Below are 27,980 nucleotides of genomic sequence, written 5' to 3'. Positions count from 1 at the left end.
TACAATCTTAATTCTTTGTAAAAATAATTAAAGATGAGTCGGCTGTCAAGACTAGGAAATACAAGATTCAATATATGGCATAAAAAACTGAAACATTCCTCAAGAGAAAGATCCCCAAAAGTCTCAAGAGATTATCTTTGTGTAACTGAGAAGACATACTTGGATACGTTTCTCTTGAAAGTAAATTTACTGCACAATAATGACAACTATAACGAGCCTTAATATTTTTACTAGGCTGTTTAGTTACAGAGTTATTCCCAGTTTCAACACAAAATTCTCTGAAACCTTGTACTTGTTTCTTAACATTACTGTGCTCCCACTTGAAAAAGTTTGAAAAAAAGCAGGTTAGACTAACCACAGTAATATCAAATTTTCATACAGATGGCACTTTGGCTTTGTTTTTGTAAATAAGTTTTTCTACCTTCTGGAATGAAATAAAACACGATATGCAATGCAATAAAAACTGTACAGATAAATTTTTTGAGAAATATAAACGTTGCTATTTACCTAAAATACATGTCCTTTATTACATGACTATTTATAATAATCACTACCATTATGATATGAAGAACCAGGCCAAACCTACAGCATTATATCTTGAAGCAGAACAGCCAAATAATTTTTTTAGCACTAATAAAAAAAAATGAAACAAATTAAGACTAGACACAAACATATATAAATATATATACTGTACTCCCTAATCAAAATCAAGCTTGTCTATTATATTTAACATTCAAATACAAACAACTATATATTAATTTACTGTACATACTGAAATTTATACCAAAACATGGTATATCAATCAGATGTTGGTTCCACAAAATGAGAATTCTTACTCGTTACACCAGAGCTCAAATTAGCTCAAACCATTCCCAAAACAATGCTGTCATTTCATGACACCACAAAACTTCTGTCCAGATTTCTTTATTGAGAGTAGAGGAAAATCTTTGAGCAAAACAAGTCAAAAAAGATCAAAGGAAAGGAAAGAGAAGTAATACCAAATGATAAACATGACTAACATTTTTGAAGTCTTGAGTTTACACGAAATTTACTATTATTTCACGTAAGACAAAGCAACAAAGGGTTTGAAGCAAATTCACTTTATTATTAACCAACACACAGCATTTGCTAACTACCCTGCTTGGCCTTTCTATAGACATCCTCAACAGTGGATTGTAAATGGATTGTTAAAATATTTACTTTTCAGTTTCTCATTCTTGATGACTTTTGGCTAAACGAAAAATTTGGCAATAAAGAAAAGCAAGCAAGACCTCACACAATACTGCTCAGTAATGCTGTAGATTTTGGTAGATGGCCTATTACAGAAATCCTCATAATAAATTATAGTACAGTATATAGAATGCTAATGTAAAGCACGAAGTGTTCTGCAGGTACATTTCCACACTTATTTAATAGTAGAGTAATGGTGTGGACATTACATATATAATCAACTACTTACTGAGATATATTTCTAAGCCTCAAATTATTACCACATTGTAATAACAAAATTACAGTACTTTATCTGGATCTTGACTAGGATTGGTAAGCACATACTTCAAAACAAAGGGTACATTGAAAAATTTTGGGAAAAAAACAGCAATCACTATCTACATTGAAAGTCACAATAATTCCAAGAGCAATACAAAGCAACCACTCCCTCAACGTAAAACTTGCATAAAATTATGGATAAAAATCAATACATCTCGGCTTAAGTCTTCACTTATTCCCTATTTTCTTCCTTTAAACCCAAAACTTAATGAGATCTATTCTTCACACCTGCCTTCTACAAATACTGTAAGACTAGACTAAATGTCCAAAGTCAACAGATAAGTTGAAAACTTTAAAATGACACAAAAAGAAAATTTATTTTTCAACCAAAAAAAAAAAAAAAAAAACATGCACATTGACCAAACACAAACAAGAAGAATTTAAAAAAGCCAACTTCTCCCAACACTTATGTCTTCCCAAATGAAACTCCTTTCACCTACCATCAGTTAAAAAGCAAACAGAATAAATAATTGTTAGTACAAATTAGTAAAAACAAGCTATAACCATTCACTAGTCTATTAGTACATTAGTAAACTGCACTGATGGTGATCGCAGTCAAGGCGACCCCCAGGAGTTTACATTCCTACGCTTCTGTTTGTCTTGCTCTTGGTAAAGAAATAAAATCATACAGAATTTTAAAAACTTGTACACAACAAATTACTGTGCTACTTAGCAATTCTTAGGCATTTAAGATGTGCACCTCTCCTAATAAACATCCAAGTATGTTAGTAACCAAAACAAGTTTGGAATGCGATTTGTGAATGAAATACATTGATTACCTAATAAAAAAAAATGGGTGATGTTAATATAGTTTTCAGCAAAAATACTAAAAAAAAAAAAAAGTTCTATAACCAGTAATGTAATAGCAACGAACTCCATACAGTATTACCATTTTTGATTCATGGTAACCACCAAAAAAGGACTACTACTTCTGCAGAAAGAAAAAGTAAACCTCCAGCCTAATAAACAACAAAAGTTAATGTGTCCAAAATGTAGGCAAATATGTATCACCATCATTCTGAATTCATTTTTGACACAAAAATAACCCGAAAAGTTACACTAAACCTTCTATGAACGACAGCCAGAAGTATAAAAATTCCTGATTTTGTAATTATCACACTATCTAAGGTTCTCTTTAGAGCATGAAACGAATACCTGTATATCCTAAACAAAGTTCTATTATAAAGGCTTTTACCCTAAGAACAAGAAAAATTTGAGATGCAGGTTCTGCTTTTACTGTAGTTTTCAATTTCATTTAAGGAAAAATTATTAACACACACACACACGCACACACACATACACTTTTGCACATACTAGACCTATAAATATATATAACTAACATTCAAGTATAAAGGACTAACACTTATTAAAGTCATTTTGTATCTTTAACGGAACTTTACCCTGATTTCCAAACTGTCAACACAACCTTAAGTGTAAAACTACATCCTAAAAGACATCAAACCAAAAAATAAAAATTGCCATAAATAACCAGTCTCTGCATTAATGTGTGTAGGCATTATCCAAGCACCGACAGATTGGCTCCGGGAAGATGTGATAAAATGAACAAATATAAATAAAACATCCATATGATAGGCTATACTGTATGCAAGGCCAAGTCAAATTATCACAGCATTTGCTCACACTACGTTGAGCTCAAAAATATATATGTATATACTGTATATATAAACTTCTAAATATACAACTACATTATGCTGAGCAAAGTTACACCAGCCAATATTGACCTCTTTAAAGACTTTTCATGCACAACATTAAAGCCAAAACCCCAATGATTAACCTGATAACAATTAGGGCTATCATACAAAATGTTTATTGAAACAGCAAACATGAGTGCACCTGATGTAGGTAAACAATGTCTATGTTTTTTTTACCAAATGCAAAGGATTATAACTAAACTAACTATACATGGGTAATTGCTTTAAAACATTTCCATGGTAATGTTTATTTACCAACTGAATTTTAACTTTATAAGTATTGCCAATAAGAATTTATTAAAATGAATGGCTTTACTGGACCCAGTGCAGGGCCTCTACTCAAATACTACGAATCTTCTGAAACTATTTCAAAACATTTACCATGCCCCATTATGTATAATGTAAATACAAAAGTACAGTAACAGGAAATTTTAAAATATCACATTCAGATAGCAATCAGTGGCTGATATACTGTAAAAACTTACAATTCTTTGTTTTATTACCACAAAATGTTTCTGACTAACTAGACCAAACTAAAGTAAAATATAGCATGCATTCTCTTATAATAATTAATAGTATTTCTAATTAGACTCGAGAGTTTTCACATTACACAACGGGTTATCTACAGTAGAAATATAGTGAAAATCTGTGACTTTTAGCACCAGGTTCATCTATACACAGAACAAAAAACCAAGATATACCTCATTTTGCATGACAAGAGCATAAAATCCTTTGGAAATGAACCTTGCTGTATCAAAGATCCGACATTTCATGCAGTCTCCTCAAGGATTTCCATAAGTGACATCTAAAAGTATTAAACATCATCAAACATTTGGGCCATCAGTCAACCTAGTCAAATGGTCTAAATACTTCAAAAATTCATTATGTTTCCATTAACAAAATTATAATTTGAACACAACTTGCTATGTTCTTTATGAAAACAAATATTGAATTGTATGGGAGGGGGGGAAGGATTGAAAAAGGAGGTAAAAACAACAAATGTAACCAGTATGAAGTATATGTTCTAGGGAAAGGACACAAGGGAATCCTTTTCAAATAATTGTATGAAATTAATACTATCATACTGCAAAAATACCAATTTCATTGCTGAAGAATGTCACACGAAAAATATGAAGTAAAACCTGTCAATTGTCCAAGATACCTAAACACAAATTTCAGTAAACGAAAAAATAAATACTATTACTTTTCAAACACTTATCAGCAACTGAAATATCTATTTTTGTGAAGCCTTTTCCAACTATAGAAAATATTTACTGTAGCAATTTGAATTTGTTCATTAAAAACATAAAATCAAACTACTAGGCTAACTGAAGAGGCAGTGTAGGTTCCATAAAATTTCAACACATGTGGAGATATAAGTTTGAAAAAGAACATATAAATAATAAAGTCTCAAACATCTAAGACCTGTATGGAACAAAAAATTAAACAGATGAAACATAATTACATATCTACATTTTTACACTAATGAAAAAAAAGAAGAAAACTTCAAGAAATTACACATCAATAACGGAACATGTACTGGTATATAAATGCACATGATTTATATATAAATATACAACCTGTCTATACACTGTAAATGGCAGCAAACTATAGTACAAAGCATAAAGCTATAACAAACTAAAATGACAGCAAGTATTGTACTGTACAATATGTGTATATGCTTCACTGTGTAAGTCAATGCAAAACTGAATCCTGTTTATATATCACGTGTCTAAAGAATGATATACAATGCATTTGACTAAAAACTTAATGTAACGCTCTTAGCCCCACTGAGTTAAACTTATTTTATATTAGGTGTTTTAAAGTAGATTGAAAAATGCCAAAAGCAGTAGAAAATACTACATACATGAAAAAGAAAATTAGTTTTGAAGAATGACACACCACAAGGTGAGGAAAATTAACCTCAACATTAATGTTAGTTATAAACTGTACAACAAAGAAATGGCCTAGACAGAAAAAAAAAAAAAAACTGCATTGAAGAATATGAAAAAATGAAAATACCAAGTAGAATATAAAAAAGAAAACTAAAATATAACCAACCAGAAAAGATATGAAAAGAATTAAATACTATTAAGACTTGTAGAGCAACCACATCATTCTCTGAAAGTTGACTTAAAATAGATTTCTTGAACCTAGAAGGAAATGAGGGAATGTTCATGTACAATTGTTTTAGATCCCATACAGTATAAGCTATCTGGCTTACATGCATTGGGGATGAAGAAGACTGCTTTGTTATGTGTAATGCGTTCTATGTGTGTGTAAAAGTATGGGGCTATATATGCACAGCACTGTAATAGTGAACAATGCATATGGTTGTAGTCCAATACACACTGTATATGTCGATATACTTTAGCATATGCAATTAGCGAATGGGGATATTGTGCATTTATATACAAGTACAGTACATGCATATAAATTTTCTAATCAAAGATATGTTTCAATTCTAAAACTAGATACAGCATATTTTCAATGCAACTCATTTACTGTAATCACAATGTTAACAATAAGAGTTATATATAAAATCCTAAATCATCAGCATTCTAGTACCATACAGTATCACTTTTATTCCATTTTCCTAGAAATGCCAAAGGACTGACTTAATGATTTTGTGAAATAGGTCTAAAAACGAGGAAAATTGTACTTATGTCCAAACCAAAATCACTTTCAACTCAACAAAAACCCAGAACTCTCCACTTTTTCATGGGTCCTTATCATTTTTACTTCCGGCAGGAAAAAAAACTTGATCCTAAAAGTCAGAGATAATGACTACAAGAGAACTGATGTCCACCTAAAAATCAATCTTTATACCTTACTATACTAATCTGTTAATAGAAAAATTAAAGTTTCTGATCTAACAGCTAAGGTTCTGTGGTCTAAAAACAGCATTACCCCGTTGGAAATCCTCCACAATAATCACAATCTGAAAGACTCGACGAGGTCCAAATTTCCTAAGACTACAGTTTTGTGCACATGCTCCTGAGAACGTGTCAGGGAAAAATATTCTCTTTACTAAAAAAAACTAAATATATAAATATATAATTTAGAGGTGATAAGCAATAAGACCCAAGAATATATAGTCCATTCTCAACAAAGATGGGAAGAGTAGTACAGAAGAAATTATATTTTTATGCTAATATTGATATTTGGGATTTTTTATGAGTAACACTCGAGAAAACTACTGTAATGTATCGCACTAGTAGCAATCTCCATTTCATCTTCTCTTAAAACTCTGAACTATTCAACGCGATCAATTTCTGTCAAAAATACAATCACAGATAAGCAGCCACACTCAGAAATTTGGAAGGGAGAAAGGACTACCACAAATCTATACAAGCATGAATGTACACGACACAATCACACGTCCCTTCCCCATATTAAAATAAATACATATTCATTTATGTAATCAAAACCACAAGTCAGTGTAATTGCACATTTGATGGCCTTACATTGAAATAATGGTAGATTTATAGTATAATTCATTCAACTATACCAGTGCAACAAACCCCTTTTCAGAGCACAGATAGCAAAATAAATTGTAAACTGCTCCAGGATGCATTTAAAACCAAAGCCTACAGGGGGATAGCTACTGCTTTCAAAACTGCATTGTAAGGTTTTAAAGGAGCAGAGTAACAATGAATTTCAATGATACTGAAGGGATTCATTATTCTTTAATACTGGAATACAGCAGCATAATGGATTTGCTGCTAATGATCAGTTTTCTTGAACTCCACACCACACCAAAGACACAGTATTTAGTAACATTTGATAATGGGATGTCGTGTTTAGTGAATACACAGCGCAGCCAAAGTACTTTAATATCGTAAACATATATTGTGCTTGCCTGAGGAACATGCTGCATTTAAAAAGAATATTCAACTAAAACGAGTATATCTATCAATTTCCCTGCTATATTCCATCACTATACTGTACTTACATGGTATGCTGCATTGTACTACTGTATACTTATATGGTATGCTGCATTGTATAGAATATGCCTTAGCAGTGATGTTGAAGATCAAGACCATTCGCACGGAAGTACTGTACAGTACAGTATTTGAAAACGTAAATATATACCTCAAAAGACCAAAGATCATGAGTTTAAAATGCCACCCGAAGCAGAATAAAAAATGAATGCTACTATGCTGTACACAGGAGGAGGATTTGCAGCCATGATATTTATTTGTATATGCATATGTGTGTGTGCGTGTGTTTCAAAATAGCACAATTAACCTAATAATCTACTCACATAAAATCATTTATCTTTATTCACATGCTCTATATTTTGATTCTCCTACAGTTTCTTACCAGTAATATTTAATATATTTAAATAAATTCCTTTATGTAAAATTTCCACAGAACTGTAATAAAAGATAAGGAAAACTGAAAATAAAGCATTAGTAACTGACCATGAAGAAGCATCAATTTGCTAAATGAACTTTAGCCTCAACAATACTAGTTATCCCATATAAACAACAACAAACTAACAAAAATACAAGGGGCACCTGTAGATGGGATCAGGATTACAAAACTGCATACCACCCCGTAAACCTGCATTTTCTTTTAACTTAAAACTTTCAGTCAATGATGTTTGCATCAAAACAAAAGTATTATTTTGGGGGGAAATCTTTCTAAAAAGAAAATTACACCAGAAACACGCGTTGGTGGCTGTAAACCCCTAACTGACACAAAAGTGTGATGAATCATCATAAAAAGAGAGCCATCACTCTTCTGCATTAGCTGGGTGATGAGAGAAAAAAAAGGGGCACTTTGAAAGGAAGGAAAAACGTCTGAGTGATATGTTATCACCGTCTGCTTTCATAGTAAGATACTGTAGTGTCAAGGTTCATTATCGTTATTTAAGACTAGTGAGATCAACTACTGTACATTAGAATCAACAAGTGTGGCAGCTACCAAGTCACGTTATGCTACAATTATCACAATATGTAAGATACAAAACCAGGAGGAATACAGAACCATTTCCTTCGCTATGCTAATATTTAAGAGGTTATGCATCTGACAAAGTGCCCCAATAGATTTTTACTTTAAACCCTAGCCAACACTCTCTGCCCATACCATTGGTGACGATCATTACGCAGATAACCACCGCTGTTCCATTTAAATTTCTGGGAAGACCCCATATGAGGAGGAGAACGGTTGTAGTGAGAGGGACTGTGAGTATAATGGGTGGCAGGTGTTGGCGGGTAAATGAATCCAGCAGAACTAAACATAGGAAGATGCGCAGGTGGAGGTGGTGGAGGTGTTTGACTCAAGTTGAGCCAAGACTGAGTTTTGTAGAAAGGAGGAGAGTAAGACCCATTGGCATGAGGACTGTGATGATGAGGTTGTTGCTGAAGGTGGTGGTTAGCATTGAAATGGAAATTGTTATCAAATTGTCTTTTTTCCCTATGGCCTCCATTCCCTCTACCAGGCGAGCCTGCGCCACCTCTTACGGACAAGTTCTGATTCTTGTAGTTGTAAACAGAGTGGGTAGGGCTGTAGGATTTCCTCTTCGTAGGGGTAGACTGAGTGCTTGATGGAGGACTTGAATTACTACAATTATTGAAGGTGCGTTCTCGTAACACTCCCGCTGACTGAAATCATAATTTTTCTCACATAAATCTAAATGCATTAGACTTAACATAGGTAAAATTAACTTGTTACTGCACTAAATTCCCTTTCATTATTTGAGTCTACAATAAATACCAAATATATTGTTATAAACAAGATCTAAATTGATACTATATCCATAACATTTAAATGACCAATATTTTTGCAATAATGACTAAAGAATATGAATATATACACAGTGAAGAAATTAATAATTGGTCAAATGAACAACATACATACTGGCACAAAAGCTTCAAGAATCAAGTCTGAGTTCAATTTGAAACAAAAGTAAATACTGTACATAACTCTTAGTTTTATGGTTCAAAAGTTTTAAACAAGATTTCATTTACAATGTAAAAATATATGGTTGAATCTTAGGAACCAAAATAGACTTGAAGTAACAAATTTTAAGACAGTTTGGTAATGAAATAAAAATCTGTTTTGTCACTTTTTTAAGGAATGAATTGCAGTTACGCTTTTGCCTATACTGTACAATATTTAAATGACCTCAATCTTTTTGTATATGGCCCCATTACATAATATATACTGTAAGTCCATCATTGAATGACCAGACAATCCTCTAACTGCAATAGTTGAAACAAAACAAATTCCATTCATCATCACATAATAAAACTCAAAGTGTATTAACTAATAGTAAGTATCATTATCTAAATTTTGTTTGTATAATATTCTTTGTTTAATAAAGTAACTCAATCTTTCTGAACAGCACAAAAAAAAACACATTATATTTGATCCAAGATGAAAAATAACACTGTAAACTAACGAAAACTGAGTAAAAAACAAAGTCAAGTGATGAACTATCTTCCAAGGGAAGACCAACATTTTACCCAACAGTTCCTATTTTTCCTGGTATTGAAATAAAACTAAAAAAAATTATAGGTTTAGCTACTTTAAAAACATTAAAATCATCAGAATTGTGGAACAATTTTTTTTTTCCTATGAACAATTCCAGTTAGAAATAGAATTACAGTACAGATCATAACAACCATGATAAATTTGGAATTAATTTCTATTTTCCCTAACAATACAAATCTGAGTTCTTTACTATGGATATATGTTTTAGTGCAAGCTGGACTTAACCACAAAAACTTTCACACAGTGTCCACAACCTTCCACTAGTTAAAGACTTCCCACTCAGACCCTCCCCTAGTAAGCTCTCTTCACTTTTAATTGCAGGCAGGACTTCTAAGAGGAAAGTGATGGCAAGACAAGTATGTAAAAATAACACAGGTTTGTTTAGTTATGAAAATCACAAATTTTAAGTAATTTGTATTTTACCTAACAGTACTTACCTCGAACTACATTCTTAGGAGTATCTGGGATTCTCCTCCCAACCGACCAGAATTTTGTGTAGTTTCCCCTATCTCCGTTTTCTATAGTGGGTCCCTCTGTAGCGGATGAATACGCTCCCTGAGGCGACCCGGGTCAGTGAGCGTGCGTGGCCAGGTCTCGGTCATCAGTAAGTTTCTGGTCGCGACGTGATTAACATCTCGCCACGCTCTCTTCACCCAGTGCGACCCTTTGTGTTCCTACGCGGTCCCCACGTGTTCTACCCTAACCTTATCCACCTCTTTCCTCTGTGTGCCTGTGTCGCTTGATGCTTTAGTGTTCAATTATGGAGCATCCTCGTCGTTGCCCCGGGCTATGGCCGGTAAATCTTGTGGTGCGTTTCTGTCGAAGCCGGATGTCGACCCTCACACTTTGTGTTCTTCATGTAGGGGCAGTGTTTGTTCCCCTTCAGCCACGTGTCCAGAGTGCGAGCTTGGCCCGAGATCCAGTGGGTTCTCTACGGAACCAAGAAAAAGAAGGCAGACAAGAGATCGCCCAAGAAGGCTAGCATCTCCTCGCCATTAGCGTCGCCCGATGCCCCGTCGGAGAGAAGTTCCCTACCGCCTTCCCCTACCCAGAGTAGGGGACGAGGTAATTCCAAATTTATTATCTGTTCCAACAAATACAAAACTTTATTCTTTACTATGGAGACGCACCTCTAGGAGAGTGGAAGTCCAAATGAGAACTGGATGGACACAGTGCCCCAGGATATAACTCTGAGCTCTATAAAGCATTAGAAGAGTATCCTGACACCTCGTGAACCCACAGGCTGTCAAAGGTAGCAAGTTGACGGCCCAAGCAGCCGTAATGAGTGTGTGGAAACTGCACTCGCACTTAAACCTAGACATTGCAACTACCCCTTGCGGAGAGATTTGGAATATAAATTATACACTCATTTCAGACCACAAAACTAATATGGTGCTTACCTGCCATCAGAATGAGGCTAGCTTGCAGCCTTTCCAGATGCTATGCCCCAATGGAGGGGGAAGATGAAGAAAGAAAAGGCCAGTCATTCTACCCGTTCATCCTAGACTGAAACCGTATAACACCTGCGCTCAACTGACTACTGCTAGTTTTGCAAAGGTGCTGATAGCTAAACCACTTGGTGAGCAGCCACCACAGGTCCCAGAGTAAAAGTATCTAATGTTCTGTGGGTTACATCTTGTAGGTAGTGGGTGGGAAAATGGTTTACCCCTTCCACACGCCCGCTTGGAGTATCTGTGGCACAGAGAAGTTTCTCTTAAATGCCAAGGACATACCTATACCCCCGATATTGTGAGCTCTGGGTCTTCTACTCAGTTGAGAATGACCTGTCGAATCTAAGAGGAAACAATGTTCTTGGTGGTCCTCCTCTGGAACCTGCCCATAATCACAAGCAGACACTTGACATGAGAGCGAGCTCCCTTAGCACGTTTGAGATAGCGCATTAACGCTCTCACAGGACAGTAACAGCTGATCAGGATTATCAGTTACTTCCTGAAGTCTTGAAATCTGTAAAGGACCAAACCTTCAGTCTGCTACAGCCAGATTGAGTCTTAGCAATAAATTCAAGGACGAAGGTAAGTGTTACTTGCCCCTTCCCCTTGATTGGGTGATGTCTTAAGAGACCATATAACACACTAACCCTCTTTAACACACTAACCCTCTTTGCAGAGGCTACCGCGACAAGGAAGACAGTCTTGGAAGTCAAGTCACGATCCAATGCTTGAATCAACGGTTCATTAGGAGATCCTTTCAGAAAAGGTAGTACCTTCAACTACATTCCAAGGAGGTTGTTGCACTTCTGACACCAGGCAGATAAGCTGAAAACTGTATGAGCATAGAAAATTTCGTCAAGGGAGAAATGTCAACTCCTTTCAGTCTTAAGGCTGAAGGATAGCCTTTCATCATCGAGACTGATAAGTTTTTCCTCCTTAATGGTACTGTACAATAAAAACTCAGTGATCAGGAGTATAGTGGCTCCAACCATAAAATATTGTTCACTTCGCCTAGTAGATGATGATAAAAAACCTTCCGAGGTATCCAGACATCTGTTTCGCGACAGCGTGGGAAAATCCCCTCTGTGAGAGATGTTGGATAACCTCCAAAGTGAAATCGCAGGGATGAGACTCTTGTGAAAGATCTCTGCATGTAGTTGCAGAAGAAGGTTGTGTAAGGATGGAAGCTCCCTCAGAACTTCTGTCAGCAGAAGTAGAAGGTCTGGATACCATTCTGCTCGCTATCAGTGGTGCTATTAGTCGTCGATAGATTGTGGGATGACTTCAACTTGCTGATAAGTCTCCTCATTAGGCAGAAGGAGTGGGGAAAACACACAGATGTCCACGCTGTCACAAGGGTGTTTGAAGGCATCATGGAAGGCTACAAATGGGTCTGGTACTAGTGTATAGTACACCAGTAGTTTCTGGTTGAGAGACACTAACTGGTCTAGTATCGGCAAACTGCAAAAAGTCTAAACTTTGTTGGCTATCTGGGGATACAAAGACCACTCAGAACCAAATTTCTGGATTCCTGCTCATATTATCAGCCGGATTTTACTTCTTACCTGGAATAAACCGGGATGACAGGGAGATCGAGTTATCTTCTGTACATCGCAGAATTTCCACAGCTAGATGGCAAAGCTACCTTGAAAAAGTTCTGGGGGCGAGAATGCTAAAACAGAACTCCAAAGATAACTTGCCTACAACTCCTCAGGTGGGCAAGGAATAGCGGAGGAAGTATCCACCAAGGATACAAGACCAACTGGAAGGGACTCCCCTCCATCAGCTTGGTGGGGAAGGTCTTGACCGAGCTCCGGAGAGGCATCTGTGTGCCAAGCTTCAACCTCTCTAACAGCCGTTCCTTCATGCGGGAATCTAAAATCCCTAAAGAAGGTCACAACTAATGTAGCATGTCAAGAGAGCTAGACTCCCCTCGGGGGTAAGGCGCCACCGTTTCGCCAGAGAAAGCAGCAGTCTTCCAGACCAGAAGGTTGTCCCGGGGTTAAAATGTCATCACTTTTATCCGATCAGCCTCCGAGGTAACCGAATGGATAAAGGTAGGTGGGAGAGTATGAGCCACAGAAGAATATTTGGGACTCTAACTTCAAGGATGAACTTGAAGGAGAAGAATCCCTTTTAGACTAATACTTCCTGTGTCTACCGTATCGCTCCCACTGAGAGAATGACTACTCCCGACACTTAGCGCAATCAGAAGCCTCAGTGCAAAAGTGTTGTCTGTACACAGGGCAAAGATGATGATGATTCGACTCCATCGCTGGCATAAATCTACCACAAGAGCAGTCCAATAAGCCAGGACAAACCAAAAATTTGCAGTCCCCAATAACAAGCACTCCTGAAGATATAAAGGAAAATTTTCAGTCTCTATAAACAGTTAATAGGAATTACAGTAGTGTGGAAGAAACGATACTACTGCACTTGACCATAGCTAAAACAAAAGTGAAGAGACTTCACTGGGTGAGTGTGAGAGGGGAAGTTGGTCTAACCCCTGCTAACTAGCGGAGGGTTGTTGACACCTGCCTTCAAGTTTTTATGGCTAAATCCAGGTCACACTGAATCACATATCTATAATAAAGAACAAAGGTTTGTATTTGCATTGGACCAATTCTTCAATTATTTATCTTTTTTTTATTGTTTAGTCAACTTGTTCTTCACCATCCCTCCACAACACACTTCTAGGCGACATCTACAAACACCAACATTTAGTAACCATGGTCTAAAACACACATTATCTGATAAGCATCTTGATAGTAATTCTGAGTGGATATCTATTGTAAGAAACCAGAAGGTTTTTTCACTTAAATAGGGGGAGTCAAATTAATTAATGGCTGAATTCTTTAACCAAATATACAAACTACCTAAAACCTCAAATAGCATGTAATACAAAGTCTTCATTAGATTTATCTCCTTACTCTCAAGCACATCATTGCAGCAGATTCCCTCCCCCCGACCTTCTAACTTAGTAACAAGATTACTATACAAGTGAGCCACTAGTGTTCCATCCTTTCACAAATTGTCAGCATTACTTGGTTTCCCTTTTATACATGCCCCACCATTACTCCGTTTCCCATTATAGAACAGTGCAATATTGATTAAGACATTGAAATTCACATAATTGAACAGATTTTTGCAAACACACTATTTTGAATCCCCTATACTGGCAGAAACCTCTATTAATGAAGCTACAGATTTAAAATGATTTTTTGCTCTTTTTGTCGTCTTACCACACGTCACAGAAGCCTTCTTCTACCCGGTAATTCAGAAAAAACTTAACAGTGGTGCTTCTAGCATAAGTTACTTGTTCTCACAGAATAAAGGGCCCAACATTTTATAATCTAAACTACAACTCACCACTTTGTTAAGTTTACATAATTGATAATCAATGCCGAAGCACTAGCCCATGTGAATAACACGCTTAGCTAAACATTTTCCGCTTGCCAAAACATAGGAGCAATGAGATAATGTTTAGTCGAGAGCAAAGTGAGTTACGGCATTGCAATGACTAGTAAATCATTAGCTCAATTAAACAAGGTACACTGTATTTGTAATACCATGAACACTGCTACGAACGACTCCGTAGAACAGGGGATAAAAAATCATATTTTCGATATATCTAGAAGACGTGGCAAACAAATGCTCCAATGTTTTGATAAGTGTTTCATTACTTTTACTTGGTTTTGACAATGTTAAGTTTTAATTCATTATGATGACTGGCAGAAACAGCAAAGTTTAAACAAGTTAATTTAAATATTGTTTACAATTAGACTGGTACACAATATATTTTAAGGTGTTATGACCTTAACTGATGGCGTACCTCGTGCAAAGCCACAGCTTTACAGTTACGGTAATCAACCCAACATAACTCAAAAATTATGGATTTCTGCTAAAAATCAATATAAACTTTCGAAACAACAAAATATACATTAAAATAGTCATTCAGTATTTTCTAAAAACCATTTACTGCAGTTCTACAATTTTACCACCTTTTAAGACCACTGGTAGAATTCATAATCCCTTTTGACTTTCGGCTTATGTTTATCGGAAATTATAGACAGTATCACTGACACATTGATATTTCAAGACAAATGCAATATTAACCCTTTTACCCCCAAAGGACGTACTGGTACGTTTCACAAAAGCCATCCCTTTACCCCCATGGACGTACCGGTACGTCCTTGCAAGAAAATCCTATAAAAAAATTTTTTTTCATATTTTTGATAATTTTTTTGAAAAAATTCAGGCATTTTCCAAGAGAATGAGACCAACCTGACCTTTCTATGACAAAAATGAAGGCTATTAGAGCAATTTAAAAAATATATACTGCAAAATGTGCTGGGAAAAAATTAACCACCTGGGGGTTAAGGGTTGGATATTTCCAAATAGCCTGGGGGTAAAAGGGTTAATCAATATTATGGCAAAAATTACTCAGTAATTTTGCATGAACACTTTCAGACCTCAAATACTTCTGAAAATGATATATAGTGCTTCAATGAATATTACTGACCAAACCAAAAGAGAAAAAGGTTACCTAACAATGCACATACCTTGATCATGCCAGATGGAGTAGAACTTGGTCGTTCTATTTCCGTAAAATCAAACGTTTCGATGTGGTTTTCCTTGTTGCCATCCTTGAATGATGCAATGGTACAACAAGAACCTTTGTGCTCTCCGAATCTACAGCACACTTCTTCTGGATCGACCCATATTGTCAATTCAACAGGTAGGTTGAGGTGATCGTAACTCAGCCCACACTCCCTCGCCGCTCTGTCAATCATTGGTTCTCTTCTCGTATTTTCATTTAGTCTGAAAATGTTGAAAGGGTTAAACTTCCCAATAAAGTTTCAGATTAAAAAATCAGGTAACTTATTTGCTACTACTGTGTCACTCTTATGGAACTTTCCAATTCTCACAGTTGGTCAGAGGCAGTTCAAAAAAGCTACAGTTCTCAAGTGTGAAAAGTTCTCATTTAGAATTGGATATTTCTGTAATTTCAGAACTTTTAATTAAAAGTCTCAAATAATTCTACTTGTTACTTAATCCTTATAAAAATTTATATTAATTTACAGCTAACTGTATTTTGCAAAGCATCATCCAAATTCAAAATTTTATCACACGAGGCAAGCACTAAATATTCATTAGTGTATCTATTTAATATAAAGGTAATACTGTACTGTACATGTTTTCTACATAAAACTCACTTTTTAATGACAAATAATTTGATATTGACTTTAATATCCCAATTAATTACCATACAGTAATAAGAGAGTTGTTTGGATAGTTAGACAAAATCACCTTGTTTTCAATTTACAATACAAACTGTATAAACAGTTTCAGTTCATCAAAGCATAAGAACCAGCCTCTAACAGCTAATACAGTACTGTAGAATTAAAGCGTTTAATCTGTGCTGCTGTACATTTTTCATACAATAATTGATGGGCTTAAATAACTACTGTATATCCTAGAATGACGAAAAATTTCCACCATGGTTTTCAAATACTTTTTATCGGAAGCAATAATGTTGCTATGAAAACGGTAGGTAAGGCATAAAATCCTTCTCCAGGAGACGGGGAAGCATGCCACTATATGTAAGTGTAGGTGCAAACCTAATACAGTATTAAATTAGAAATGTCATAAATTTCACATACTGTACTGTAATGAGTTTTCAAAATGAATACATGTGCAGAGCTAGAAGAAAGGGATCTTAAAAGGTCCAAAAGGGATAACAAAAAACAGAAAAAGAATAAAAATACAGTAGCGATAAAATAAATGACATAAAGAGAAGAATCTTTCAAGTTACCAGGAATAGTATTAGAAAATAAAGGGCTGAATTGACAAATTCAGCAGTTTTCAACAAGTGAACAGATTCTTCCAGGAAAGACCTCATTAAATTTGGAAAGAATTTTCTTTTTTTTAGTAAGCAGAGCCCTTAAAATCTAACTGAAGAGTCTGTTTTAATTTTCAAGGAAACAGTCTGATGTCCTTAGGATGTATATAATTTGTGCATCTGGTAGGCTGTTTAGTGTCTGGGATGTAGATGACAGCATGATTCATGACAAATGTGTGACCTAAGCTTTGGAAGAGAAATCTCCCAAGTGTCCCAATTTGGAAACTATGCTAGAACGTTATTCACCAGAAAGTTGTATGGGGAGACGGAAGGTTTGTTACTATTCTTAAATGCCGTAACACCTTATTCTTCTCAGTGAGCTACAGATGATGCTACCTTAGTCATTAGTGTGACCTTCAGTCTATAAAACACCAGATTTATAGAACCCTACATGTATAGTGACATTAACCAACATTAACTGGTAGTTTATTTATAACCTTATTTCCTTTCCTCACTAGGCTATTTTCCCTGTTGGAGTCCTTGGGCTTATAGCACGTTGCTTTTCCAACTAGGATTATAGCTTGGGTTGTAATAATAATAATAATAATAATAATAATAATAATTATAATAATATTAAATAGGAATTTATTTTTCTATGATCGATTTTGAGTCTTATATAAACAAATCAATTCTTGGAGTATTGAAAATCTTAGTATCAATATATTCAAAGACATAAGTGCAAGGAAGATCAATACAATATTCTTTAGTACACAGCTCTATAATAGTTGTTGAAAACTCCCTAAACCAGACAGAAATGGTAAAAAGTTTCACCTAAACACCTTTTTCCATGTACTCTTACCTTAAACATCTGTATTATCTTCTTCTTGCCTTAAAACAACTATATCCTTGGTGTCTTACCTTAAACACCTATATCCTTGTCCTCTCCAGGGTTGACTGGGATGCCAGTGAGTGCTAAACCTATCCCTCAACAGTTCTTCCAGACGTTGCTCAAACTTCTCAATTTTTCTCTCGTCTTCCACTGAATTTCGACGGATAAGCTTAGATATGAAGCAAACTGCTGCAGAAATTTCTTCTTTCATGATGCAATTGGTTGGTTAAATAAAAGTGACTGATATATTCTTGCAAGCAACACGATAAGCAAACAAAACACATGTGGGGAGAAGCAAGTTTGGTCGAGTGATAGCTTCAGCACCAGGCTCCTGTTCAACAGAAAAGAAAATGTATTCTGTAAATAGAATGTATAAAAAAAAGGTCTTCATAATAATTTAATAAAAAGAATAAAAATTATGAGCAAGGTTCAATGTGGTCCCCCCAAACCCAACCAATTTCCTTGACCTAGCAAACTACTAAATACCAGGTAGTCGACACAATGATGTATTCATTTGGTAAAGAAAAACCGAACCGAAAACACATCAACTTACCACTCTTACTTCACATTAAAACGGAACCAATACACGTGGTTTTGGGTTTATAGAATTTGCGACATAATCTAGTGATACGGAAAGGAAGGCTATTCAGTACCGAGGTGCAAATGGGGGGACAGAAAGGAAGAAGGATAAAAGTTACGTAGAAAACTAAATCATTAACATTCTTAAAGGAAGGGATATTTACCAGCCCCATCATTAGAATTGGGTGCAGTTAGAAGACTAAGAGACTCGGCAAAGACTCCCGAGTAATGCATGCAGTGGTTCACTTATACAGTAGTAACACCACCCAACTTATAGAACAGAAAAGATCAACGATGTTAGAGACCCAATGTGGTTTGGCATAGTACACTACTAACCACAATGGTTTCATGAGTAATAAAAGCACTATATTTCAAACTTAACCACTGACCTAAAATATCCAACTTTTCTGGAACAGGGCCAAAAAGAGTTTACAATAGAGTATTTTCAACTTGTGATAACTGGATTACAATAATGTACATTTTTTAATACTGTAATAAAATATAAGTTTTTACTTAAGAAGACAATTACATCTAGAAAGAATAATAAATTGCAGTATACTTGCTCAACTAAAAGATCTCAATAGATTCCCCAGTATTAAACAAATTATAGAGAAAACATCACAGAAGAAGCACAAAGAGAATTTGTGCTGTACTGCGTGCGAGTATAAATTATCATAATAGATGCACAAGTTGAGCAGAGGATGCCCAAGACAAAGAATGTTCATAAATGGCAAAGAAGAAATTTGCAATTCTAAGCAGACTATCATTCCTTTACTCATACATACCACTCAACATATTCATATATAGCTTGCTTCACTTCACTCATGTAATGAAATACCGTATAAGACTAATCATTAACAATTTTACCCTGATTTTTTAGATACTTACGGTACCACGTTTTTCTTGGTACCACTCACACTGCTTGTTATAGTACACTATCAAGCAGAATCTGGTATACCTTATCATCATCATTCATGATTTCTTCTCAAGCATACAGCACAAGCCCAAAGGATTACTGTACTGACTTGATAAGTTAACTCCTAAGACCAGAATATCCATTTACCAAGAGAAAATAAGACCTAACCAAATTACTGTACAGCGCTGAATAAGATAAAATACAAATGAAAAAAGGTTAAAAAATTGCCACTACACACAAAAACTAGTTGAACTATAAGGCAAGGGGAATGCAGTCCAGTACTGTACCACCATTCATGTAGCATTCAACAAACGAGTGTTTCACAGCTTAGAAGTCATGGGAAAGAGTTTTCAGTTCTACGCAACAGCTTCAGGGTGCCTGAACAACATGGATGCAACATTGCAAACACTAGCTGCAGGCACTATATAACTGTTAGAAGCTTACATACTTTACAAAGACTTCCCACTGGCAAACAGCTTACAGACAGTGGACATATACATTTCAATATTAATAAAATCATACAAGCAACTGTTGAGAAAAGCACACTAGTATTGAATTTCAAATAACTTGACCTAATATATAGTTTTATAAAATCACTGACTTTGACTCATTCTTTAAGCATTTTGAAAGGGAAACGAAGTCAATTGGATTATCAAATCTTCACAACCAAAGTATTTGCATTCTATCATGGTCAGGAAATACCACGAAAATACTCACAAATCAACTTTTCAGTAATAAACTTCACACTTTTGACTACAACAATTAAGCTAACTCAGACCTCTGCTAATGCTACCATCTACTACTTAAATATCACTTCAAAATCAATCAATGCCAACAAGCATACAGCTTGAATAAAACTCAAAGCAACAAAGGTACCAGCACCCTCTTTCGAAACCAACCGTGACACGTCCGAGCGCTCACTCTCTAACTGTAAAACTGAGGATATGGTTCTGAAAAACCAAGATACAAGAGTCTTTATACATCATCAGCCAACGACAACACAACGCAAATATGAATCAGACCTGACTCATTCCCATTATCAAGGCAGTTCTGTTAAGGATGTAACTGCAGTACATGGATCTATAAGGCCATCATAAATATTCATGAACGAAGTGTTTGGATTAGCATAAGATGGACATCGTTATTATGAAAAGCTACTGCTTTTATTTACAAACAATACTCTTCTGTTTAGATAAAAAAAAAAAAAAGAGGATAGTTATAAAATTATGTTCCTTTGCCTATCAAAAAAAAAAAAAAGAAAAAAAAATCCTATTGCCAAGCTTGCTATTAAAACATTTTTACACACATTGTAAATCCAAGTTGGAAAATCTACAAAACAAAATATACTACAGTCTAAAATGTGCAGTTATAGCAGTCGATAGCAAAACAATTTACGCTTGACATTTTACTTTTTCACCAATGACCAGATAAAATAAAGGATAAATATATTTAAATGTTTGTGGAGTATATCGGTCAATACTAAGGTATTTTAGATATTGTATTTTGTAGAATGGTGGTCCTTACCAGTATCTAAACCTGTTAATAGTTAACTGGCGGAGGGGTCACACATGGGCGCTAGGGTCCCAGTAATGAAATACTGATGTAGTTAAAGTCTGGACATCTTTCTTTAACATAGTAAACTGGGATTGGACTTCTATTTTTCTTAACCAAGTAAAAATGGTTTGGACTTCCCTTTTCTAAGCCTGAGCCAATCTATGTCTGCCAATCTAAAATCCTTCTGACAATTCTACATTTGTTTTTAAATGTTGCAACTATAATCTATAGAATTTGTACTTCATATAAGAAAAACTGGAAGGAAGGTCCACAGCAATCAAAACTCTTTGTGTAGTGTAACTATAGTTAAAAAAAAAAACTATAATGCAAAAGGTATTACAACTGACCTTGCATGTAAGGATTAGATACAATAACAAGAGGACTCAAAAAGGCTAAAATGACTGGCTTAACCCCTGTTTTGTGCTTATCTCTACTGGAAAAAATGTACTTCCTAATTTTAATATGAGGGGCATCTTGTAGAAATGCTACCTCTTGAGGAGGTAGCTGGGAGGCCATAGGGGTGTTACCCACCCAGTAATGACATCAATGTAGGTAAGGTTAGGACATATCTCTCTAAGGGAAATGGGATTGAACTTCAATACTTTTATGACCATAGCCACCGATATACAAACCTGATAATGTATTGGAAAAAATTTTATAACTTTAATAGAAGATAAAAATAATACAGTAACAAAATCATGATTACATAGGTTATTTTGAATTAGTTTCTGGAATTATTCGGTTCTGTTGAAAAAAAGTATGTCAGCACCAACATAGATAACTTGATAAATATATACATCATCACTCATCTAACAATCCCATTTTGGTAAGATTGCATGTTTACCAACAATCCCTTTCGAGAAAATAGTGTTACTGGTGGATTTTTATATGCTGTAAATTATTCTGATGGTGAAAACTGTCATAAACCTGAATTTTTCAATTTTTGAAGATGCCCGAAACACAGGAAGATACATCGAGGTTCCCCACCTAACCTAACCAAGATGCCTCAGCCTTATCTACTTACGTACAACCCATAGCCAAAAGAGGCTAGATAAAACTGCAAAGTAACTATTAATCTTTTGTTCCTTGTATGTCTCTTTAGTGTTTTGAATAACTCTGATGACGGCAATTGTCGAACACTTTTATTTTTAAAGTTAGAAAGATGCCTTTGACTAACATTGTCCTCTTATGCACCTATACCCCCATGGTAAATACATGATACAGTACCCTGTACTTCAAATTCTCCAACTAGTTTTCATGTGTTTTCATTCTGACCCTAAATAGAGTATTGGGGCTGACCAACCACTCATATATTTTCCTAATCCAAAATAAAAGCCATTATGAAAGATCCCAGTGAGAAATGGTCTGAAATGCATAAAATCACTAAATAACCTATTGGAAAGATATATGGTTCATGCAATTGATGTTAAATTTAAGATCATAATTATCCGATACCTGTACTTTATATCATGTCCCTCAAATGGTTTTAATACCTTTAATACTGTACCCCGTACCTCGCTTTTCTCGCAAACAAACATTATCCCCTTGCTTCTCTGTTCTGGCAAGCGGTACATAGATATCCTGCCCACATCTGATAGTTTCAGTGATATTTTTTACTTTTGAATGAATAACCATAGCTATAGCCTATACAGAACAAAGTGTGTTTTAAATATTATCAATTACTGAAATTGATAAATTACATCAAGTTTTGAAATAGTTTGTACTCCCCCCTGGGGGACATCACTCTTGTGATGGTAGTTATGCTTAAACTGAAGCTTATGGGAGAATAGAAGGGTTGCTTTAAAACAAAATCCAGAAACTTGTGTATAAATACTTGGTTGAAAAAGCCTAATGATAATAACAAAATAGTCCTTTAAGCAATGGCAAACAACATGTGCAGTAACCCACCATCAGTTTCTCAAGGGAAAACAACGATTCACATTTTAGAATATCATTACGCAAGTTGTTACACCCCCAGTCCCGTTAGCCATACTGAGAAAAAGGCTAAGATAGCCAGATTTTGTCAATTTCTTATAGCCAAGTCAATCAAGATTCAAAAAATATTAATTATCACATATTAATCTTAATATTGAACAATATTAGGAGAAAACGGAGCATTGTCAGGAGAAATTGTATAGAATAAACTCAAAATTTTGAGAATAAAAATTCTTCAACAGTTGTATTCACAAGCAGTTATAATGTGCATGTGTATATATAAATAATTTACAGCATTTGCAGCGACACTGACCAACGTAGCGTATAAAATCAAAGGCCCATAATTAAAAGTTATGAGTCAAGATATCACAAAAATCATAATTTAGTATAGGCCTACCCTGCAATGACATAACCCTTAATCAACAAACATTTTACTTTCACTTTACTGTAGTACAATATTCTAAGTACGTTAATCGTTGGAAATACACATTTTTCAAGTACAGATGTTATGAACACATCAAACTTGGAATACATCTGAAAATCCCAGTTTCCAGAGTGAAGCCCTCTGGAAAGCAAACACAGACTGCAACTTCAGTCTTGTGGTTATGATACAACAGTGTATGGGGGAGGGGTGCCTTGGGTAGGACATAGGTAAATTAGAATAAGGCTCATATGTTAGGTTAGGAACCTTGAGTAATTGGTACCCTTATGTTTGTTTCCATTATAAAATGTGGTTTTAGTAAAAAATTTTATTTTATTTTACATTATCCATTTCGTCCCATAACGATTTTAAACATCACAGTTCAAATAATCATTAGTAGTTGACACTGAATAGATCATTGGGTTAGCAAGCCAACTGCTCACAAAGAAAATGAGAATATTTCCTATTACCGTCCGTTATCACCAACAATAATAAGTGCATTTACGAGGATGTTAGTCAACGAACTAACACTAATTATTCATTTATGTGTCTTCGCTCAAACACTACTTTACTGTATTCATTTACGTGACTTTGCTCAGCAGAGGTACACTTCGCTCCTAATTAAACGTCTGGTTGGTCCTCTATACTGGCAAGCAGTACGTTGCGCTCCTCACATTAGCGGAGTGGGCGAATATTTTGGTGAACAAAAGCCAAGGTAAAATATATGATACATTAATTTCTAGCCAAATTCATAAACCTCCTATTTTCCCTAATTGCTATCTTGTATATTATCTATTTCTTAACATATTGGGACAAACCACCCGTTCATAGCTTTTCTTACAACAATTAAAGGGATGTTCAATGTGAAACCAGGGTTTGGGGTGGGGTTTAAAGAAAAAAAAATTATCTATAATTCACTTCATGTCCCTCTAATGGTTTTTGGTTAGCGTGGCTTGCTATGCTCGCGAAATTAACATTATTTCACTGCTCCTATGTTCTGGCAAGCAGAATAAAGATGTGCTAGGCACACCAAACGAGCGAGATATTATTTCAGGGATATCTTTTCTTACACATGAGCAACAATAGCTACATGCTGAACGGAGAGTGATCTTGACCTAATCAATTACCGAAATACGAAATTACACCAATCTCTAAATTAGATTATACTTCCTTCATGGAGACGTCTTCTAGTGACGGTAGTCAAACTGGAACTGTAGGGAAGGGTGGGAAAAAGATGGTCGTCGTAGAACAATATCCAGGTACTTATCAAATATCTGGGACACTCATTGGTTTAAAAAAACCAACTCACGAATACCTCATGGCAAAATCACAGAAAGCTTCCCAAAACGATCAAACCAACACATGTGCAATAACTCATCATCATTCTCCCATCGACAAGGTCAGAAATCCTTCGATACATATAGTCTTGTGTCCCAGGCCTCATTAATCATAAAGGGAAAAATACCAAAATAGCCATCTTCCATCCATTTTCAATGAAAATTCCAGTTTTGCTAGTAATTAATGCAGTATATTAACCCATATCTGATGACCCAACTACCTCCACAACACCCGATTTTTAAAAGGTCCATAATAGAATATTTGGTATTTTCTCCATTAAAAACACTGCACTACATTATTTCTATACCAACATATCATTAAAATAACTCTAGCCATCCGCAATCATAAATTAGGCTAGGCTGGTTGGTTACCTCTACCGTTGGTCAGTCACATGTACGGTAGAAAATAGCCTAACCTGAAATGATTGGCTATCCATTGATAGGAAACTTTCACCATTTATTATAATCAAATACTCCCCGCAACTTTCGTCTTCACATAAATACCTTCAGTAGATATAGGAAGAATAATATGAAATACCAGGAACCATCACTTCATTACGAACAAAGGGAGAGACTACGGATTTACACACACTGCATCGTAGTCGTTACAACGAACATTCACATATTTTTTAGTATTCCCACACCATACTACAACATTCCATAAAAATTTGTCTATTTACGACTTTTCAATGGCGTTCAGAATAGTTATATTAGATTTTCATGCACAAAAAAGGTTCGTATGAATAACAAAATCACAAATTTCAGTTGACTTCTCACCCTCAGTACTTTCCACGACCCTGACGATTATTATTACTTCTGCTAAAATAGGTAAAACAGCGCGGGGAGGAGAAAAGACCAATCACAATTCTCATTTTACCTGATTCTACCAATCATAGGTCTCGTAACATCCCTTTTAGGCAGAGAATTCTTTACAGCGATGCCATATTTTCACGTTTTCACGTTTTCCTGTAAAGGTTTCAATGACCAGCAACAGTAAAGAGAAGAGATGTGGCAAGAGGAGCGTTCTTCTTCTTGAGCAATGAACAACGTGCGGAACAATTCTCTGATGTGGAAACTGGGAAAGATATAGGAACAGTTTCCAATATTTTGGAGTGAAAATTAAATGTATAAGGTAATTTTCAATAACTCGCTTTATGTTCAACTGTAGAATAAGGTATAAACTGCATATTAACAAAAGCCGTTTCCCCTAATAAGGTGTGATTATGAAGAGAATATACAGTGCAGTTACAAAAATCTGCTTACTACTGATTTATATATATATATATATATATATATATATATATATATATATATATATATATATATATATATATATATATATATATATATATATATACACGCATGTGTGGAGTGAGAGAAGGGCTGAGGAATAAATGCAGCAGTGTTTATGGTGGCGTTCGACAAATTGTTGATGGAAAAAGTAAAGTATCTAATGTAGTTTTTTTTTTCTTTTTTTTTTTTGCACGGGTTTACTCACGATTCAGCAGGTCAAGAATCAATATGACATTGTGTCAATGATCATTGTTTTCTGGGACTATCCTATGAGAGGCGAGATGACTCAGTGTTGATATACAGTATACACAAGCGCTCACTTATCTGTGGTCATGCATCACGATTCAGGTATACAAGTTTGTTTCTTTACATTTCCGCAGTTACGTACTCTTCTAGATTCAACTGTTTTTTCTTCTTTTTAATAAATACCTTTCATTGGATTAACGGTTAAACTTTAAAGGTCGGTATTTCAAAGTGGGAAATCTAAATATTGATATTATTATTCAATATCAGTGTACCAGTAATACGCCCGTACTCTGAAAGTTTTTTTTGTCTTTTGTCACCAATACTGTTCAGAATCGTTATATTTGAGATCGAATGATGCTGTCCTTGTATACTTCCGGAATTGTTCTTTAAGTGCATTGTGTTTTTAGGTACATAATTATGAGGGCGGAGCTTTGCTGTTGCCATCATCTCACTATGTCGTCGCCAAATAATGGAGTTGCAAAATTCTGTGCTTCTAGAAGAAAACAAATAAGGTCATTATCACATAAACGAACGTAGAATTTCAAATAACGTTGTGACATTAAATAAAAAATGCTTCTTTAAATCCCATATACTAAAAAAAAATCAGTCACTGCAAACATTTTCAGTAACCACAAGGGAATGCAAGGAATGGTCTCTCTCTCTCTCTCTCTCTCTCTCTCTCTCTCTCTCTCTCTCTCTCTCTCTCTCTCTCTCTCTCTCTCTCTCTCTCTCTCTCTCTCTCTCTCTCTCTACTTTACTTTGAAGGCTGTTTTTTTACGTTCCTATACAGCAGGGGAACCCTGCTCTCGACAGGACCTCCACTGTCATTTTATCTTGTTCATGCAGTTAGATTAGTTGCACAGTCGACATTATTCACCAGTTGATATGATTCCAATAACTCACTAAATGCTGAAGCATCAGGATTTGATGCGTCATCCATCCAAAGATTGAAGTCTCCACAAATAACTAATTCCTTTTTCTCCATGATAATCATCTCAATGAGTTCACTGAATTCTTCAAAGAAACTGGCATTTGTTCTCGGAGGTTTGTAAACCGTTAAAATGGATATTTTTCATGTTTTTTTTTTTTGTGTGTAAAGTTTATTCCTATATATTCAGCTTGTTACAATTGTTCTTTATAACATTTTGAGATTTGAGTAAATTTTATGAATGAAGAGCCCGACACCCCCACTGGGACCTACCCTCTAGGATTGTGAAAGGTGTGTATGGGGGGGGGGGGTCATATCAGTTGATTTTAGCCATGTCAAAGTTATTTAGAACATATTTGTTTTGTTTAAAAGTTTCCTTTAATGGTCTGTATCATTTTCCTAATTCTTTACTTCACTAAACATTAAAAAAAAAAATCTAGTAGTTCATCGAATTCTATCTTCATAATCTATCAATAATAATATCGCATATTTATTTCATTTTTTTATCTTTGATGGTCTTTATTATTTTCCTAAATCTTTATCTCAACCAAAAAATAAAAAGATAAAAATCTAATAGTTCATCAAATCTTATCTTCCAATCTAATACCAATATATTCTCCGAGAATTTTTTTATTTGTGCATTGTATGTCGCGAATTTCATGCAACTGTATTCTCTCAATGCAAATTCATAATATATATATATATATATATATATATATATATATATATATATATATATATATATATATATATATATATATATATATATGTATATATATATATATATATATATATATATATATATATATATATATATATATATAT

The 27,980-nt window shown here is 34.9% G+C and overlaps 1 protein-coding gene across 5 annotated transcripts; it reads right to left on the bottom strand.

Annotated features, from left to right (window-relative positions):
- Positions 1 to 447: 447 nt before the first annotated feature.
- Positions 448 to 26,311, bottom strand: LOC137614336 (maternal B9.15 protein-like). Of its 5 annotated transcripts, XM_068344106.1 has the most exons (5): positions 25,466 to 25,584; positions 17,976 to 18,277; positions 15,778 to 16,036; positions 8,355 to 8,872; positions 448 to 4,065 (listed from the first exon to the last, which is right to left on the bottom strand). In XM_068344106.1, coding segments are annotated over exons 2-5 (960 nt in total). In that variant the 5' UTR covers positions 18,158 to 18,277; positions 25,466 to 25,584; the 3' UTR covers positions 448 to 4,064. The 5 variants fall into 5 exon arrangements, with proteins under 5 accessions (XP_068200207.1, XP_068200204.1, XP_068200206.1 ...); XM_068344103.1 differs by lacking the exon at positions 25,466 to 25,584 and adding an exon at positions 26,187 to 26,311 and having other exon boundaries at positions 1,876 to 8,872; XM_068344105.1 differs by having other exon boundaries at positions 1,876 to 8,872; positions 25,566 to 25,587.
- Between the last annotated feature and the right edge of the window lie 1,669 nt (positions 26,312 to 27,980).

Source organism: Palaemon carinicauda, chromosome 20 (assembly GCF_036898095.1).
Source record: "Palaemon carinicauda isolate YSFRI2023 chromosome 20, ASM3689809v2, whole genome shotgun sequence".
NCBI lineage: Eukaryota > Metazoa > Arthropoda > Malacostraca > Decapoda > Palaemonidae > Palaemon > Palaemon carinicauda.
The sequence above is the reverse complement of the archived record's forward strand: the minus strand, read 5'-3'. Positions and strand labels throughout refer to the sequence as shown.

Coding starts and splice junctions, on each gene's coding strand:
- LOC137614336 (XM_068344103.1), bottom strand. CDS start 18,157: ATGAAAGAAGAAATTTCTGCAGCAGTTTGCTTCATATCTAAGCTTATC. Junction 16,037..17,975: donor CAAGGATATAGGTGTTTAAG/GTAAGACACCAA, acceptor CAACATTTTCAG/ACTAAATGAAAATACGAGAA. Junction 8,873..15,777: donor CTCCATCTGGCATGATCAAG/GTATGTGCATTG, acceptor TTATGATTTCAG/TCAGCGGGAGTGTTACGAGA.